The sequence below is a fragment of the Drosophila elegans genome, unplaced genomic scaffold (assembly GCF_018152505.1).
Source record: "Drosophila elegans isolate 14027-0461.03 unplaced genomic scaffold, ASM1815250v1 contig_814, whole genome shotgun sequence".
Lineage (NCBI taxonomy): Eukaryota > Metazoa > Arthropoda > Insecta > Diptera > Drosophilidae > Drosophila > Drosophila elegans.
Genome location: NW_024546167.1, coordinates 15,762,441 through 15,776,824, shown reverse-complemented (window position 1 = coordinate 15,776,824; position 14,384 = coordinate 15,762,441). Strand labels below are relative to the sequence as shown.

At 37.3% G+C, this 14,384-nt stretch overlaps 1 protein-coding gene across 4 annotated transcripts in view; it reads left to right on the top strand.

The window, feature by feature from the left end:
- LOC108149309 (rho GTPase-activating protein gacF) overlaps positions 1-14,384 on the top strand; it is a 46,425-nt gene that overhangs the window by 20,641 nt on the left and 11,400 nt on the right. Inside the window, exons 1-2 of one of the 4 annotated variants that reach the window (XM_017276761.2) lie at positions 8,675-9,282; positions 10,973-11,032. The exons of 2 other annotated variants lie outside the window; for them this stretch is intronic. In XM_017276761.2, coding sequence (XP_017132250.1) covers positions 9,139-9,282; positions 10,973-11,032 — 204 coding nt within the window. In that variant the 5' untranslated portion in view covers positions 8,675-9,138. Of the gene's footprint in view, positions 1-8,674; positions 9,283-10,972; positions 11,033-14,384 lie in introns of those variants that run through there. One more of the 4 variants, XM_017276762.2, reaches the window with a different exon arrangement.

Genomic DNA, 14,384 nt, shown 5'->3' with positions numbered 1-14,384 from the left:
ATAATTTGCTTGCTTATGTGTCTTGTGCATGCCCAATAATCCTATTATGCGTGTATGAATGTTATGAGTGGAGTGTTTGCTAGAGTGTCGCCTAAAAAATATGGTAAATGGTTTTTTTAATCAGCATAATTTGTTAACAGGAACAACCAACTCATTTTTGTCATCTTAGCAATATCGCCTTTATATTAGTAATTAGTAATATGTGCATAATACCTTGGGTAATGCAAACAAAGGTTTAAGTATAACGTGTTTTTCACAGATATTTATAAAAATAGTACTTAAATTGTTGATTCTAAAAATTATTTGAATTATTTGCTAATTTGAAAGACCCATTTTTGGTAAAGTGCCAAATGACTTTAGCACTGTGTTAGTTTTGTTTATATATAAAAGAGTTATTGGGACAGGTTCTAATTGCCAATATGTTAATGAGGTTTTGACAACTGAATTTTTCAAAATTAAGATTATATATTGCTGCCATTAAGACCAAGCTTTTAATTAAGAGCACTGAGAATACTCCGTCAGGATGGCTGGCTTATGTGTCGTATGGGTAATATTTTAAAACAAAAAATTTATGAATTTAAAGTCTTTTCTGCGAAAAATTATGTAAAGTTCCGCAGTTGAACTATGAGAGATTTCTGTGGTCCTTCAATTGAATTTCCAATGAAGTTATGATACAGAGAATGTTTCCTTTGTCGTACAATACAAATTTCAAATATTCTATCGCTTCTATTCAAGTAGCTTTGACAACCGGCCACCCCCCGCACTGTTATTCGTATGGCATCTCTAATAAGGACAAGTAGCTTTTGGCAGGAGTCAACAAGCTCGATATGTCCGTGCAGCTTTCCTCTCGACTAGCCCCATTTTGAGGCGATGCCATAACGGCGGCATCGACAAGAAAAATGCCAAATGCAGGAGAGAATAGCAGCGAACAGCGACTGCAAGTGCATGCATAACAACAATCCGAGAATCGGAAGCGCATAATGTGCCTTTGTATCGGCCCGATAATGCGCTGCCCGAAAAAGCTTGGCAGGCTCAAACACAAACCCAAACTCAAGCCCAAGCCCAAGACCGCCTCCAACTCCTCTGCCAGTTTTTTTTTTTCTCCAGCCAGGTCACCTCCCTCAACTGGCGCCGTTTGCCAAATGTTGTGTAAAAGGCTAATGGCAACACTGAATGTGTGCCATAAAAGTGCATAAAAGGTGGCGGGTGGCGGGCGCTACACTTAAAGTTTGCCTCCTTAAAGTTGCCACCGAGTTGCACTTGGTTTTTGAGCTCACGACTCACTTAACGTGCTCCGGATGAGAGGCGGTAAATTAAAAAACTTAGCACTGCGCTATTATTTGACTTGCATAAGCAGCGAATCAACCATGTATATGTATGCCTTTATGCGGGATAAAGCACAAAACTTGCACAAATTAAACCAAACGTGCGCACAAAAGAAAATCTCTGTAAGGCCGGACTGAAGGCGGAAACGCCTGGCCAAGAGGAAAACGAAGTCCACACAAAACCATTTCAGCAAAACAAATAAATCTTTCTAAGTCGACAAAATTATTCTCATTAGCAGATGAGAAACTGCCGACACACGTTTTTAACTGTATTGAATACAAGTGGATCAAGGTGATGAGAAACTGCAGATACACATACTAAATAGTATTTCATACAAGTCAATATTGAAGTACACAATTTCAGAATTACAAATTAATGATGTTTTTCGATATCTTAGTATACTTTATTACAACAATTACTCTTTTAAGAAACATAGAGTTCGGAAAACACATTTAACACTATCAGTATTTATTATTCGGAAATTCTTCAGGATTCTGCAATTTAAATTTTTATAATATACTGTAAAAAGAGTGGGTTCTAAAATATATACAGATGATGTTTTATTTAAAAACAGTTTATCACATATCTTTTACTTGCACAAAAATGGAATTTTAAGGCACTTTTAAACTTATAAGAAATATTCCAAAGTACAATAAGTTTAAACTTTATGAGCACGATAATATGATCGTACCGCTGAGGATTTGAGGCAATCTCATATCCACAAAAGCTCTCGGTACCCCGTGTTCTCGACAAGAACTGGGTGTAAAAAATTAAAGGGCCAAAGAGAAAGTATAAAAACGAAGAAAGTAAACAGCAAAAGCGACTGGCGGCGGCTGATATTTATTATATTCCCTGGAACCCACGCCAGCGTCATTTCTAGTCTCCTTCGGTGCCACTCGAATCGCTAAGAGAGACATGGAATGGACTTTAATGTGTATATGTATGCGTTTCCCCGTATATGTATGTGTATGCAGTCCCGAGCGCCTCGTGCACAAAAACAACAGCTAGTAAATTAGCTGGAAAATAGAGGAAAAAAAGTATGCGGCAAAATGGCGGACGACGCCAGAAATGCGAAAAAATATCATCATCACCATTTGTCCCCACCGCCCACGCCGCCCCTCGCCCCTCCCCTTTTCTCCCACACTCCCCTTAAAAACCGTGAAATGAAAATGGGTGAAAGACTTGTAATAAAGGTGGAAATAAACGTACTACAATCGCAGCGGTTTGTCCGGCGAAGGAAAGGGGGTTTTCTAGAATTTATGAATAAACAAAATGGCGACATTGAGATAAATAACTGCATTAGCATTAATTGCCCATGTTTGTGTGGGATCTTTGCAGGGAATTTAGAACAGATTTAGCGGCAGTACCTTGTAATTTAGGTGCATAGATGGGGATTACAACTTAACATGGGTTTCGGTATTTTAAAATTTACATGCAGCTTTAATTTTCATTAAAAGATTTTTAATAGTTATTTTAGGAAGATAATTTTAAGAGTTTTTAACAGATAAACTTTGTTGAATTTTTAAATGTTAAGCATCAAACATTAAATTGCCATAAACATTTTTTGCTTGGTTTCATGGCTTAACAACATAATTGCTATTGCAATTTAGTTTTCCCAATTATCTAGCTAAGGCAACGTTGATATTAATTGAAAACCCAAGTCAAGGCCACAGCTACTAGACTAAATGCATAAAAGCTTGTTGATCCAATCAAGGATTCGAGGCCGTTCGATTGGTTGATTTGATGATTCAAATCGCTTACGCCCAAATGAACAAGATGCCTTGATATAAAGCCGCTGCTTCGTCGTCTATCGTACTCGTAATTTAATTTCCAATTACACGAGATGTAGGGCCACAAAAAAAGTGCGACGCTGGCGATTGTGGCTGCCTCAGAATGCAGCCTCGATAATTACTCAAACTGTCGCCCAGATCCGGCGCCAGCTTCCTTCGCCCGGAGCAGAGACATCCTACTGGCCCAATTTTCCCAATTCTCGGCGGTTGCTGGTAATTGTTTGTCAGGCACGTCGGTCTGGGCCTGTTCTCGTAATTGTAACTGACATATTGCCAGTGCACAGCCCGACTCAGCACTCTCCACTCGCCACCCTTTATTCTGGCTTTCCCAAAAGCCATCTCGCAAATAAAGTGGTAATCATCCTTGTGCACAACGAAAAAAACCAATCCGACCAAAAACCAACGACAGTTTCTTGTTTATTGCATACTTTGCGGCGGCTTCATTGAATTATTGTTGCATAATTCATTCACCCAAACTCACACACACACACACACACACGGAGTGAAAGAAAAAGAGAAAGTAAGACAGACAAAGAGAAATTCTTCTCGTTTATTACAAAGCCGCATTTAAATTAATTTTCGATTTTGGCTCGATGCTTTTTTCTCTGTTTGCTCATCCCCATGCAGCCAACATTTATCTTCGAATTTTGGCCAGCGTTGTGCTCTTGTTGATTGTTGCCGCTGCCATCGACAATAAAAATCATTTAAAAAGACACAAATTACTCTTACAGCTTCAACGGCAGTCCCAAAAGGGCGATTACTAGCGAAATTGGAAAACGGGATTTATGCAGAAGGGAATTTCGTGGTACATACGTCGATTTGCATTCGTTTAGCCATAACACTGAGTCGTAAATTGAGCAATATTTACAAATACCTTTGAGTAAATAATTTGGTATTATTGAATGCGCGTTTTTGTCAACTATGTTTTTCTATGATTAGAAATTTGTACGGCTTTAAAATTATTTATAAAGGTGGCTAAAAGTTAAGCAATAAAAAATATGTACGTTTTCTATTTAAAAGTCTTCCAGACTAAAATTATTGCATACCTTATAGTGATTTCTGCAGACTCACTCTTAATGCATATTTTTTGTAGATGATAGACGGTTAAAAATATAATTTCTACAGGTGTTTCCATTAAAACTTTATGCGACAATTCAATTTAACTCTTAAATGGCCAGATAAAACTCGTACATCGTGATGTTTTCAAATATTGACAAATTGTAGTAAAAAGTTGTTTATTCACTAGAAAATTCCACACCAATTTCGTGTCGTTTAACACTGCATAAAAAACAGTTTAAAAAATGCTTTCTACTTTTATTTATTTCCGTGCCTTATATGGCCATTCAATTTCACTATAAAATGGCAAGATTTTAAATATTATTCAATAGTAATAAACAGTTTATTTTCCACTAAAAAATTCGACACAAATTACGTGTCGTTTAAGCCTGCCCCCGAATCGAAACATCTCAATAACTTATGCTCAATTAACGTTGGTTAGCGGTTGGACAGGGTATATTTACCAGCCAATGTCGAGCAAATAGACAACAGCAAACAGCAAACAGAAACAGAAACAGCAGGCACGCAGACACACACTCGACCGCCTCGATGGCTGTCAACAATCAAATAACATGACTCTCAACGAGGACAGTTGCCATTTCTCACGGTATGTGGCATATGCAAATTCCTCGTTGAGGGGCGCCTCGTTCGCCTTTAATTACCAACAGACAAGTCGCCCGTCGAGAGTCCCACTGCCACTGCCACTGGCACATCAGGTGAACAAGTCAGCGGGCGTTGTGCCAAAAATTCACCCGACAGAGGGTTTCGCCATTCACATTAATTAACCTGAGATGTATGCACTCAGCAATGCCACCTGAGCAACAGTCGATTTGGGGCTATGTGGTTGGTTGGCTACTTAGTTGCGGTTTTCTGGGCTACTTTCGTGCCTCCTGCTTCCCATCATATTGATTTAGCAGTGCCCCTAGCTGCATTTTCACTGGCATCGAAATGTGAAAGTTGAATTTCCATAAGCTCAAACATTACTAACACTGGATAAAAAGGTTAAGGGTAAACTGTCGTGGCATTTCGTAAATCAGATGATTTAAGCTACGAAAATATGGTTTCACTTATATTTGTATTTATGAAGGGGAGAAAACAGTCTTATCGAAAACAACAATTAAATAATACAAAATAAACATAACGAAAACTAAAAAGGGTTGAGATTTTCAAAAGCCTTACTTGTATAATAATTCTGCAATTTCATTTTTATGAAATTCTATTGACGAAGGCAGGAAACAAAGTTATTTAATTATTGTAAATTATATAATACTAAATAAACCTAATAAAAAATTAAAAAAAAATGATAGATTTTTAAAGGTTTAAAGGTTTTACTTCTAGAACAGTTCGGATTTTAATTTTTTTCATAATTTACAAGAGATGGCAAGTTAAGTTATTACAGCCATTAATAAGAAAATGTCTCAAAGCTGTAAATCCTCTGCCTTCACCGAGTTATTGATGGCATTTTATAATTGAAAGAGTTAAGTTAAACTATAATCGACCATCTGTCAATGCAGTGCTGATGAAATTGAAGTGCCCTTGGCAAAAATCGTTGGAATATCCACTTAACTTTATCCGCAGAGCTGTATAAATTTCGGTGTAATGCACTCGACACAATTGGCCATAAAATGCATGGTACCCGACAGACAATTTCTCACAAAAGAATAGGGCAATTCAGTGTTAATGAAATTTACAGCAAAGAGTCATATATTATTTCCACTCTTCCGAAACCCATTGTCCCCCATCTTTGCCCCTTTATCCTAGCTATACCATATATGTATCTCTTTGGCAAAATCATGGCGCACAAATTAATTTTCATAGTATACTTTTGATGCGCTTATGTTGTCAGCATGACATTGTTGCTGCCGCTGTTGGCGACTAGATGCCAAATAGCAACATGTGTAGCATCTCACACTCACACACACACACACACAAAGCACACATACATTCCGCGTCTGTGTTTAATTGCGAAAATGTAGCAATCTTTTAGGCGTTGCAACCAGTCAGTCGGAGTCAGCCATCCAGCTTTTGTTATGTCAGCTGCGCCTGTGTCGTGTTTTTCTCTATTAACGACCACGAGGTCTGTGTATTGTATGGATATAGATCCACAGTGTGGGCCATACTTATAGTTTTCAATTTAAAACTGGAAAAACCCCACATATATGGAAGCGTTTAAGATATTATAATTATAATTTTGTCACATCTTAATAAATGATTTTAAAAACGGAAGTCGGTTCTTTGTCAAATAGGATAAATTTAACAAATTGATTGTTTGGGGTAAAAAACAAAAAGAGTTATATATATTTTAATTAAAGATAATCACTCTGAAAATTTCACAGAAGAAATGATTTCTGTTACAGTCTGAGAACAGCAATTTACGTATATTGTATTTTTTTTACTGAAATAATTTTCAGCTTATATATGTGCAGCACAAGCATTAGGATCTTAAAAGAAGATTTCTCGCCATTTATTGTTGCTATAATTTTGAACACAACTGTATGAAGGACAGTGTATATGTGCTGCGTCGTCTAAAAGCGTGTGTGGCTTTTTCATGAATCTGTATTTCATTAAAATTTCATCTGCATCGTTCAACGAGTGACTTTTTCCGCTTTGCGCTGTTGAATTATTGAAATTTTCGGTTCGCAGTTGCCAGTTTTGCTTAGGTCGCCGTTCCACTTGCCCAACAAAGGCATCCTGCTGCGGATTTGCATATGAATTCCACCAGCTGCAGCTCTGGGCTGCCGTAACTTTGCCACGGCCTTCCTTTCTTGTGCTCGAGTTCGTGCTTCCATCTCAACGCAGCCATTTGAATTATGGCATTGCAGGGCAGCAACATGGCTTATATGCCATAAATATTTCCTATGTTTGCATTACTCACCAGATTTTTGCAAGTGATTTGCAACGGCCTGGAAACTTTGCACTCGACATGTCTTAACTTTGCAGTCAGGAGGGCAAAGGATTTGAAATTGATTCAAGTCGAAGATGTGCCAAGAGTGCACAAGAGTGCGTTCAAGTGGAGCTATCTTCATAAATGAATAATTTGGTTTATTGACATGGTCTTCATTGTTTGCAAGCCCTTTCCCAGAACTCTCGTTTATATTCATGGACTTAAATCAACTACTTGATAAAACGACTTCAAACAAACGACTTTAACAAATGAAATTAATAAAATGATGAAAAATAACACTCCATATTAATAATTTAAAGCAAAAGTAAATATAATTCATAACACCATACAATATTTCAACTGTCGGCCATTGATTTAAAGCTCTACAAATGTACACATAGTGCCGAACCAAAAAGCTTAAACCAACTCACTGAATAACCCATAATTGAAATCAAGCATTATTTATCCATTCAACAGCAAATTTTAAATGGAGCCGCAGCAAAGAACACAAAAAAAACTCCCATGTGCAATATATAAATTGAATAAAACAAACGAAAGCCATGAATTGGAAAACTGCAACAAATGTGATATGAACCACTAATAAAATATAAATAAAGACACTTTTAGTAGGCAACCAAATCAACGTTAATTAAGCCTCGGAATATGGCAGCAGCGGACGATAACGAGAAATCAAAAAATAAGAGCATATATTGTGTGGGCTTGACTTTTGTATAGCTAGCGATAACGACATTTAGTGCTACTACAACCGAACATAACAAGAAAGCTTTAAATATTTTTTCTACTTACTAAAACTTAAATTAACTGCACCAAATGTGATCGAACCAAAATAATATATTGATATTGAACAACCAATAAGAGTTACTTCAACAATAAAATTCGACAACGACATTGCCTTCTCTCATTGTAGCCTAAACGAAATTAACTCAAAAACTCAATTTCGTTGCCACTAACGTTAATTACTAGCCTAAGCGGAATAAAACAAAAAAAAAAACGAAATAATAATATAACTTATAACTAATAACTAAACTCAAAGACTTTTGTACGTGCAACCGAAAATTGATAAATCTAGGAAATGCATAGACTAAGGCGAACAATCACTTACCTTAACGACGCAGTGCGCCTACGTTAACGCTGCGCTAACGGCAACGGTCAATTTATAGATATTAATAAATGTTTATAGCTTTCAATGCCAAAATCCAAACGAAAATGAAATCGCCTACGAATACAATGCTGCGTGACGTGAACGCTACGTAGCAGAAGGCCAGGCGTTGCGTTACGTTACGCTCCGCTACGTAACGATATAAATCCATAGCAGAGCCCGCATCCGATTCCCGATCACCGCGCCACACGTTTATGAGCCAGGACTCGCAGGAACGCCGCTGGACTAGCAGTCGCCGGCGCAGCCAGAAGCATCACCGCTGGAAACCGGAGCCTCAGCCACAACCACACCAACAACAACAGCAACAACAGCTACAGCAACAACAACAACAACGACTTAACGGAGCTAGAAAAGCAGCCGACCACTGGCGATCAACGCAGCCCATCCTCAGCCCGCCACTCAGCTGCGCCAGCCACTCAAGGCTGACGCAGTTTTCCAACCAAAGCCACAGCTACAGAAACCCCAACAACAACCACCACAAGAACTACAGCACCACACATAGAAATCTGTTGAGAAACCAACAAAAAAAAAAAAAAAAAAGAAACAATCAAATTATTACTCTTTGCTTCTATTTCTATACTCCTCCTCTTTGTGCCTATCAGTACGTTCTCGTAGTTGTTGAGAAAGTTGAGAAAGTAACCGGACTGAACGCACGCCTTTTGGATGCTGCCCTCACGATTCACGTAACGCCCAGACGTGACATTTAGTTTGGACGACGTTATTAAGCTCCTAAACGTAACCTGTGTCATCCCATTGATTTCGAACTGTGAACGCAACCACTGCACCACTGACGTGACGCATACGCACCGTTGACAGACAAGCAAAGAACAAACAAAAAAAAACAGAAAAAAAAACAAAAGAACTTTAACCGTTAACAAAAAGAAAAAAAAAACAACACCAAGATGCAGGCCGCATTGATGCTAAGATCGAAATCTCGGGTGGCGAGAAGAAGAAAGCTACGAAAATTAGGTGGAAGACTTGAGTTGCCTAGTAATGTAGCAACTAAAGAAATAGCTCCATTTCCTCGTTATCCACCTGAGTCATGGGTAATAATATAAAATACCAAACAAAATACCTAAATTTAAACCACATTCTATGAATCTCTCTGTCAGTCTTCTTCTGAAGCGAAGAACCCCTACAAAAACCAAAAAAAAAGAAAGCAATTCAGTAAAGCAAAAGTATAATCTCTGACCCCCTAAGTACCCAAACTAAAATCAAAGAGCGCAAGTTTCTAAAAAGTCGTCAAATGAAAATCATCAGCTTAAATGAAATTCTTATTTCCAGCCCCAATCCAACCCGAATACCCACCCCAATACTACCCCGCTATCTGACTATCTTTCCGATCTGTACTTCTCTCTACCCATCTATCTATCTCTCTATCTGTTAACCCTTTTCTATTCGAGCCTCCCTAGTTTCGAGCCCAAGACACAAACTCTTTTTTGATTTTAAAAACGCCCCAGAGTTGACTTCCATCAGAGCATAAGTTTTTCCTTATGTAGTGTGGCAACTCTATGCTAGGTTAACTTAATAGAATTTAACTTTTTCTCAATCTCTTCTTTACTTGATCTTGCAGTTCTTTTAGCGTGTGCCCAACTATCCCCGATTCTAGAACGTAGAGCCGCTTTGGAACGAATCTTAAATAAACTGTTAACTCAGTAGACTTTTTATAATATGCGATATATCCATAGATACTATATATTTCAAGTCTAAGAGCTCTGCCAGCCAACAACTAAATGCGCTGTACAACTAGCTTAACCACCTTTATTCAATTCTCAGCAAACTATTAGTGCTTTTGCTCAACTCTCTACCTCTACCTCTACCTCTCTCTATCTCTCTCTATAGCTATCTAACTATCTCTCTCTGTCTAGATCTCTGCCTAACCTTCTGTCTCTATCCCACTAAGTGTAACTTTCTATAAGCGCTCTAACCAATAACTAACTGTCTGTCACCCAGTCCCACACTTAGCTTCAACTGTAGTTGAAACATTGCACAGACCCCACCTCCAAAATAAACCCCCCACCAAAAAGAGACCCTACCCTACTTATCACGAGCCCACTTTCGCCTACTTTGCACTTGCTTAAACTATATGTAAAGTATAAATAAAAACCAGTATAATCAAAGACGTGTGTAGTTCTTCACCCACAATACCACTACCAAATCAGACATAACTAGTGCGCTCCTCCCACCAACACACGCTGCACCCTGTTAAACTAGTCGAGTAGTACTCAACAGTATCCAAAGCAAGTGCTTCTAACTATTCTCCACTAAACCTAACTCAGATAAACTAAAACCCAAAACGAGCTATGAAATATCAAATACAAATTACCTACATAACAAATATAAAGCACATCAACTGATATATGATTTAAACGACACGTTTATAGTTTTGTAGCAACAAGTACTCAGATTATGCTTTAGTTTCTAAGGCGTTGTTCCATGGATCTCTTGTTTTCTCGAAGTTCCACGGATCAACCGGATTTTACATACTTTATTTGGCTAAACACGCACTAAAACAACACAATATTTTTCAACTATCCTTTCTTTCACTCGCTGTCATTCTTGTCGAAACTACTATATTCTTTCAACCTGTAATTTTCGCCTACCGATAATGCATACGTTTCACGCAACACATCCACGAATTATGTGTCTTATGTCTTACATTTTTGATTTTCAACGTTCGCCAATGTCGATGTAATCCGTTAACGAACCGATATCGTTCACCAATTGCGTAACTAGAAAAACACATACGTGACCACGCCAGTGGCGCCGCCCGAGCCGCCTCCGCCACCGCCGGAAGTAAGTTGCAAAGCATCCATTAAAAAAAAACCAAAAAAAACACACATTTACATACCAGAAAATATGGAAACAAACCCTTTTTTTCCGTTCTATCGTTCGTTCATCACGTGCAAGTGTCTCACGTGTTTCTTTGTATATGTGTAACGTAATGATCACCTGCGTGATTGCCTCCATACAATTGCGCTGTGCCGCTTACGTTGCCGTCTTGCAGTTGGTTGTAATTTGAAAGTACAATGAAAATGCTTGTAAATAATTCACTTGCTTTGCATTTGATCTCTATTCTTTTCCGACAAACCTAATCCTCTATCTGTCTGCTTCCTTTTCTTTATGTATGCAAACTGTTTTATATTTTTTATTTGAAACTGAAACTTTTCTTCTTAAGTTCATTAGTTTTCGTACGCCCAGTACGCATTTGCACATGAAATATTAAAAATATTTTTCTTGGTCTGCATTGGTGTGTGTTTGAGCATTATGCCGAAGCCAATAAAATATTTTAAATATTTTATTAACTGCAAAGCGGGGCTAGCGAATGAAAAGGTTCCTACCAAAAGAATTGCATTGAATATTTACAAGCATTTTCATTGCTTTGATTTGAACGACCCCTCCATGCCGTTTTGTGTAAGGAGCCAGCGACTGTACTGCAAAAACTGCCAGCTTAACTTGAGCAAACGTGTGAACCCAGTGCCCATCCACATCAAATATACATGCCTAGGCAGAGAATGAGTTTCCACAAAATGAAATAAGTTAAGCTTTAATTTCATAAATTGAAGGCCTCTCGTTGGGCGCCATAAAAGAGTAATTTAAGGCCCCATGTTGGGCGTCACATTTGAGTCCACCAAATCGTAAATTAACGCAACTACTGCCTCTTGTAAATTTAGAGCGGTTTAATTAACATACCATCGGCCAGTGATTAGCATAAATCAGTGGCGAAACTCAACAAGTTTGCCATTTGGCAGTTTAGCTTAATTAACATAGAAAATACATTTTGTGCTCTCTCCTTCTCTCCTATATCAATTAGCAATTAGTTTCACCGAATTTCAGTTGGTCATTTCTCGTTTTGTTGGCTTTAATTTTTCATTTGTAGTCATCAAAAAACAAAAAAAAACAACAGACATATGAAACAATCAAACGATAAATAAAAAGAAAGTATGCAACATTAACTAACAACCAAACAGCAACCACAAAAGAAAAACAAAACAATCAAACGCCAAACAAACACTCAAGCAAAATGCATTAATATAAAATAAACAATATGGTATCAAGTTTTCCCAAAAGATTCTGTAAAGCTTACTTGCCTCTCATTCCCGTTTTCGATCTAGGAGCTCAACTTGATTCAATTGCGAAATTTGTTCCACAAAGTCAAACCAATCAAGAAGTCAACAAAAAACGCTTGGCAACAAAAAAAAACAAAGAATAAAAATGAAAAAAATCAAATTGAATGTTTTACAAAAACGGCAAATGAAAGTGAAAAAATTTTCCCTTTGACAATGCCGACCGATTCGCGTCGAGTCGGCTGCCAAAGCGAATCTTTTGCCTTAAATTGAAATGCACATTTTAATTTCGGCCCGAAACCATTTTTTTGTGGAACATTCACATGTTGAAGCAAGCGCTAAAAACAAAAACAACCAGAGAATACAAAACAAAGGCAGCAAAAAAAAAAAGAGAAAATACAGAAACGTGTACACAGCAGAAATTTTGGCTGTGAGTTTAAAGGCTTTTTGGGTGGATAAATGTTGTTCCTTAGATTTGGGTTCTGTAAGTCATAATGCAAATACATTTCCAGCGGTCTGGGTAAGTCAGAGTTGGCGTGTTTTCTATAACAAATACAATTTATAAATACAATGTAAGGAAATGTTTTTCGTAGTTTAGAAAGCCTTTGAATTTAGCAATGCCGGCCAAAAACCCAACCAAAATAAAATTTGAATACCGAACCCCACTTAGCAAAGCCAATTGAGCGCATTTCATCATACCTTGCATAAGAAAGAGAATATATTTATTTTTTTGATAAAAACAATACATTTATCCTTGTTATTTTGCCATTGAAATCTAAAAAATTTGGCATGTATACTCCATGCATACTTTTGGGGCAGACTTGGGCTTCAAATAATGATAAAGGTCCTTAAAAGTATGCAACACAGCCAAAACCGAAATTGATAGTTTAACATTAAAATCATTTGTTTTAATTTTTTTCGTTTGGTTTTTTATTATCAATGTTGACACATGTGGCACTGTTCTGGGAATATTTCCGCTACGAGCTTCAATCGTTGCTTTTAATATTTATTTAAGCTTGAAATTAAGCCTTTCATTTTCACATACACACGAGACAAGATTTCTATGGTTTCCTTTCTACTTTCTCTCCTACTTTCTCTTACTCAATGCGAAGCACGCACTAAACCTCCAAAATGACCACACGAAACACACCCACACACACACTCGTACTCCTGTTGAACACTTTTTCTATTCATTTCTTTCAATCGCAGGTACGCGACATTTAATTACACCTATTTCACCCTCAAAAAGAAATCAACCCAAAAGTATGCAACGCTTGCTAAAATGAAAATCAATGAAAAATTCAGATCGACAATTAGGTACAGTCTAAATTTAAGGACTCAAGTTATTGTGATTGTGATCCATGCAAATTTACCGATTCTATTCCTATATTGGTGTCTAAAATTGTAATCATAATGCTCTCTCTCTCTCTCTCTCTGTCTCTCATTATAAATAATATATATATTTATATATATATATATATCTCTTTGTGCTGTGGCCCGTGCTATGTGTGACTAAAAAACTTAGTAGCGTGCTAGGTTTAGTAGCTTAAATCCATATAAATATCTTTATCTATGTAAATGTGTGAGTGTGTGTGCGCGTGCAATTGTGTGTATGTGCGCCAAATTGAACTCTAGCATATTGGGACGTAAAAACAGCCGGAATTTGAACAACAAACAAAACTGTCGTATAATTTTCAACATTTTTTTCCTCGCATGTTTGCATTACCTTGCTCGTCATTTTTTATTATCTTTCCTGCTCTTTTCTATCTCTCTCACTCTCTATAAATATATATATATATATATATACCTCTGTATCTGAACTTTCCGTTTATAGTATAAAATATGGAATGCAAAAAAATGTTCTTCCGCTGCGTGCATTTTAAGTGTCTTGTCGGTCTCGCTCTAATTTCGTTCTTGCCAACTCTTTCTCGCTCTCTTTAATTAATTTATCTTTCAGTCTGTGCGTTTATCGCATGCGCTTAATTACGGACAAGAAAATACATTTGATGTTACGTTATTTACTTTCCATTGTTTAATTTAATGTTTTACATTTGGGTCCGGGAGCGATTGCATGACATTTT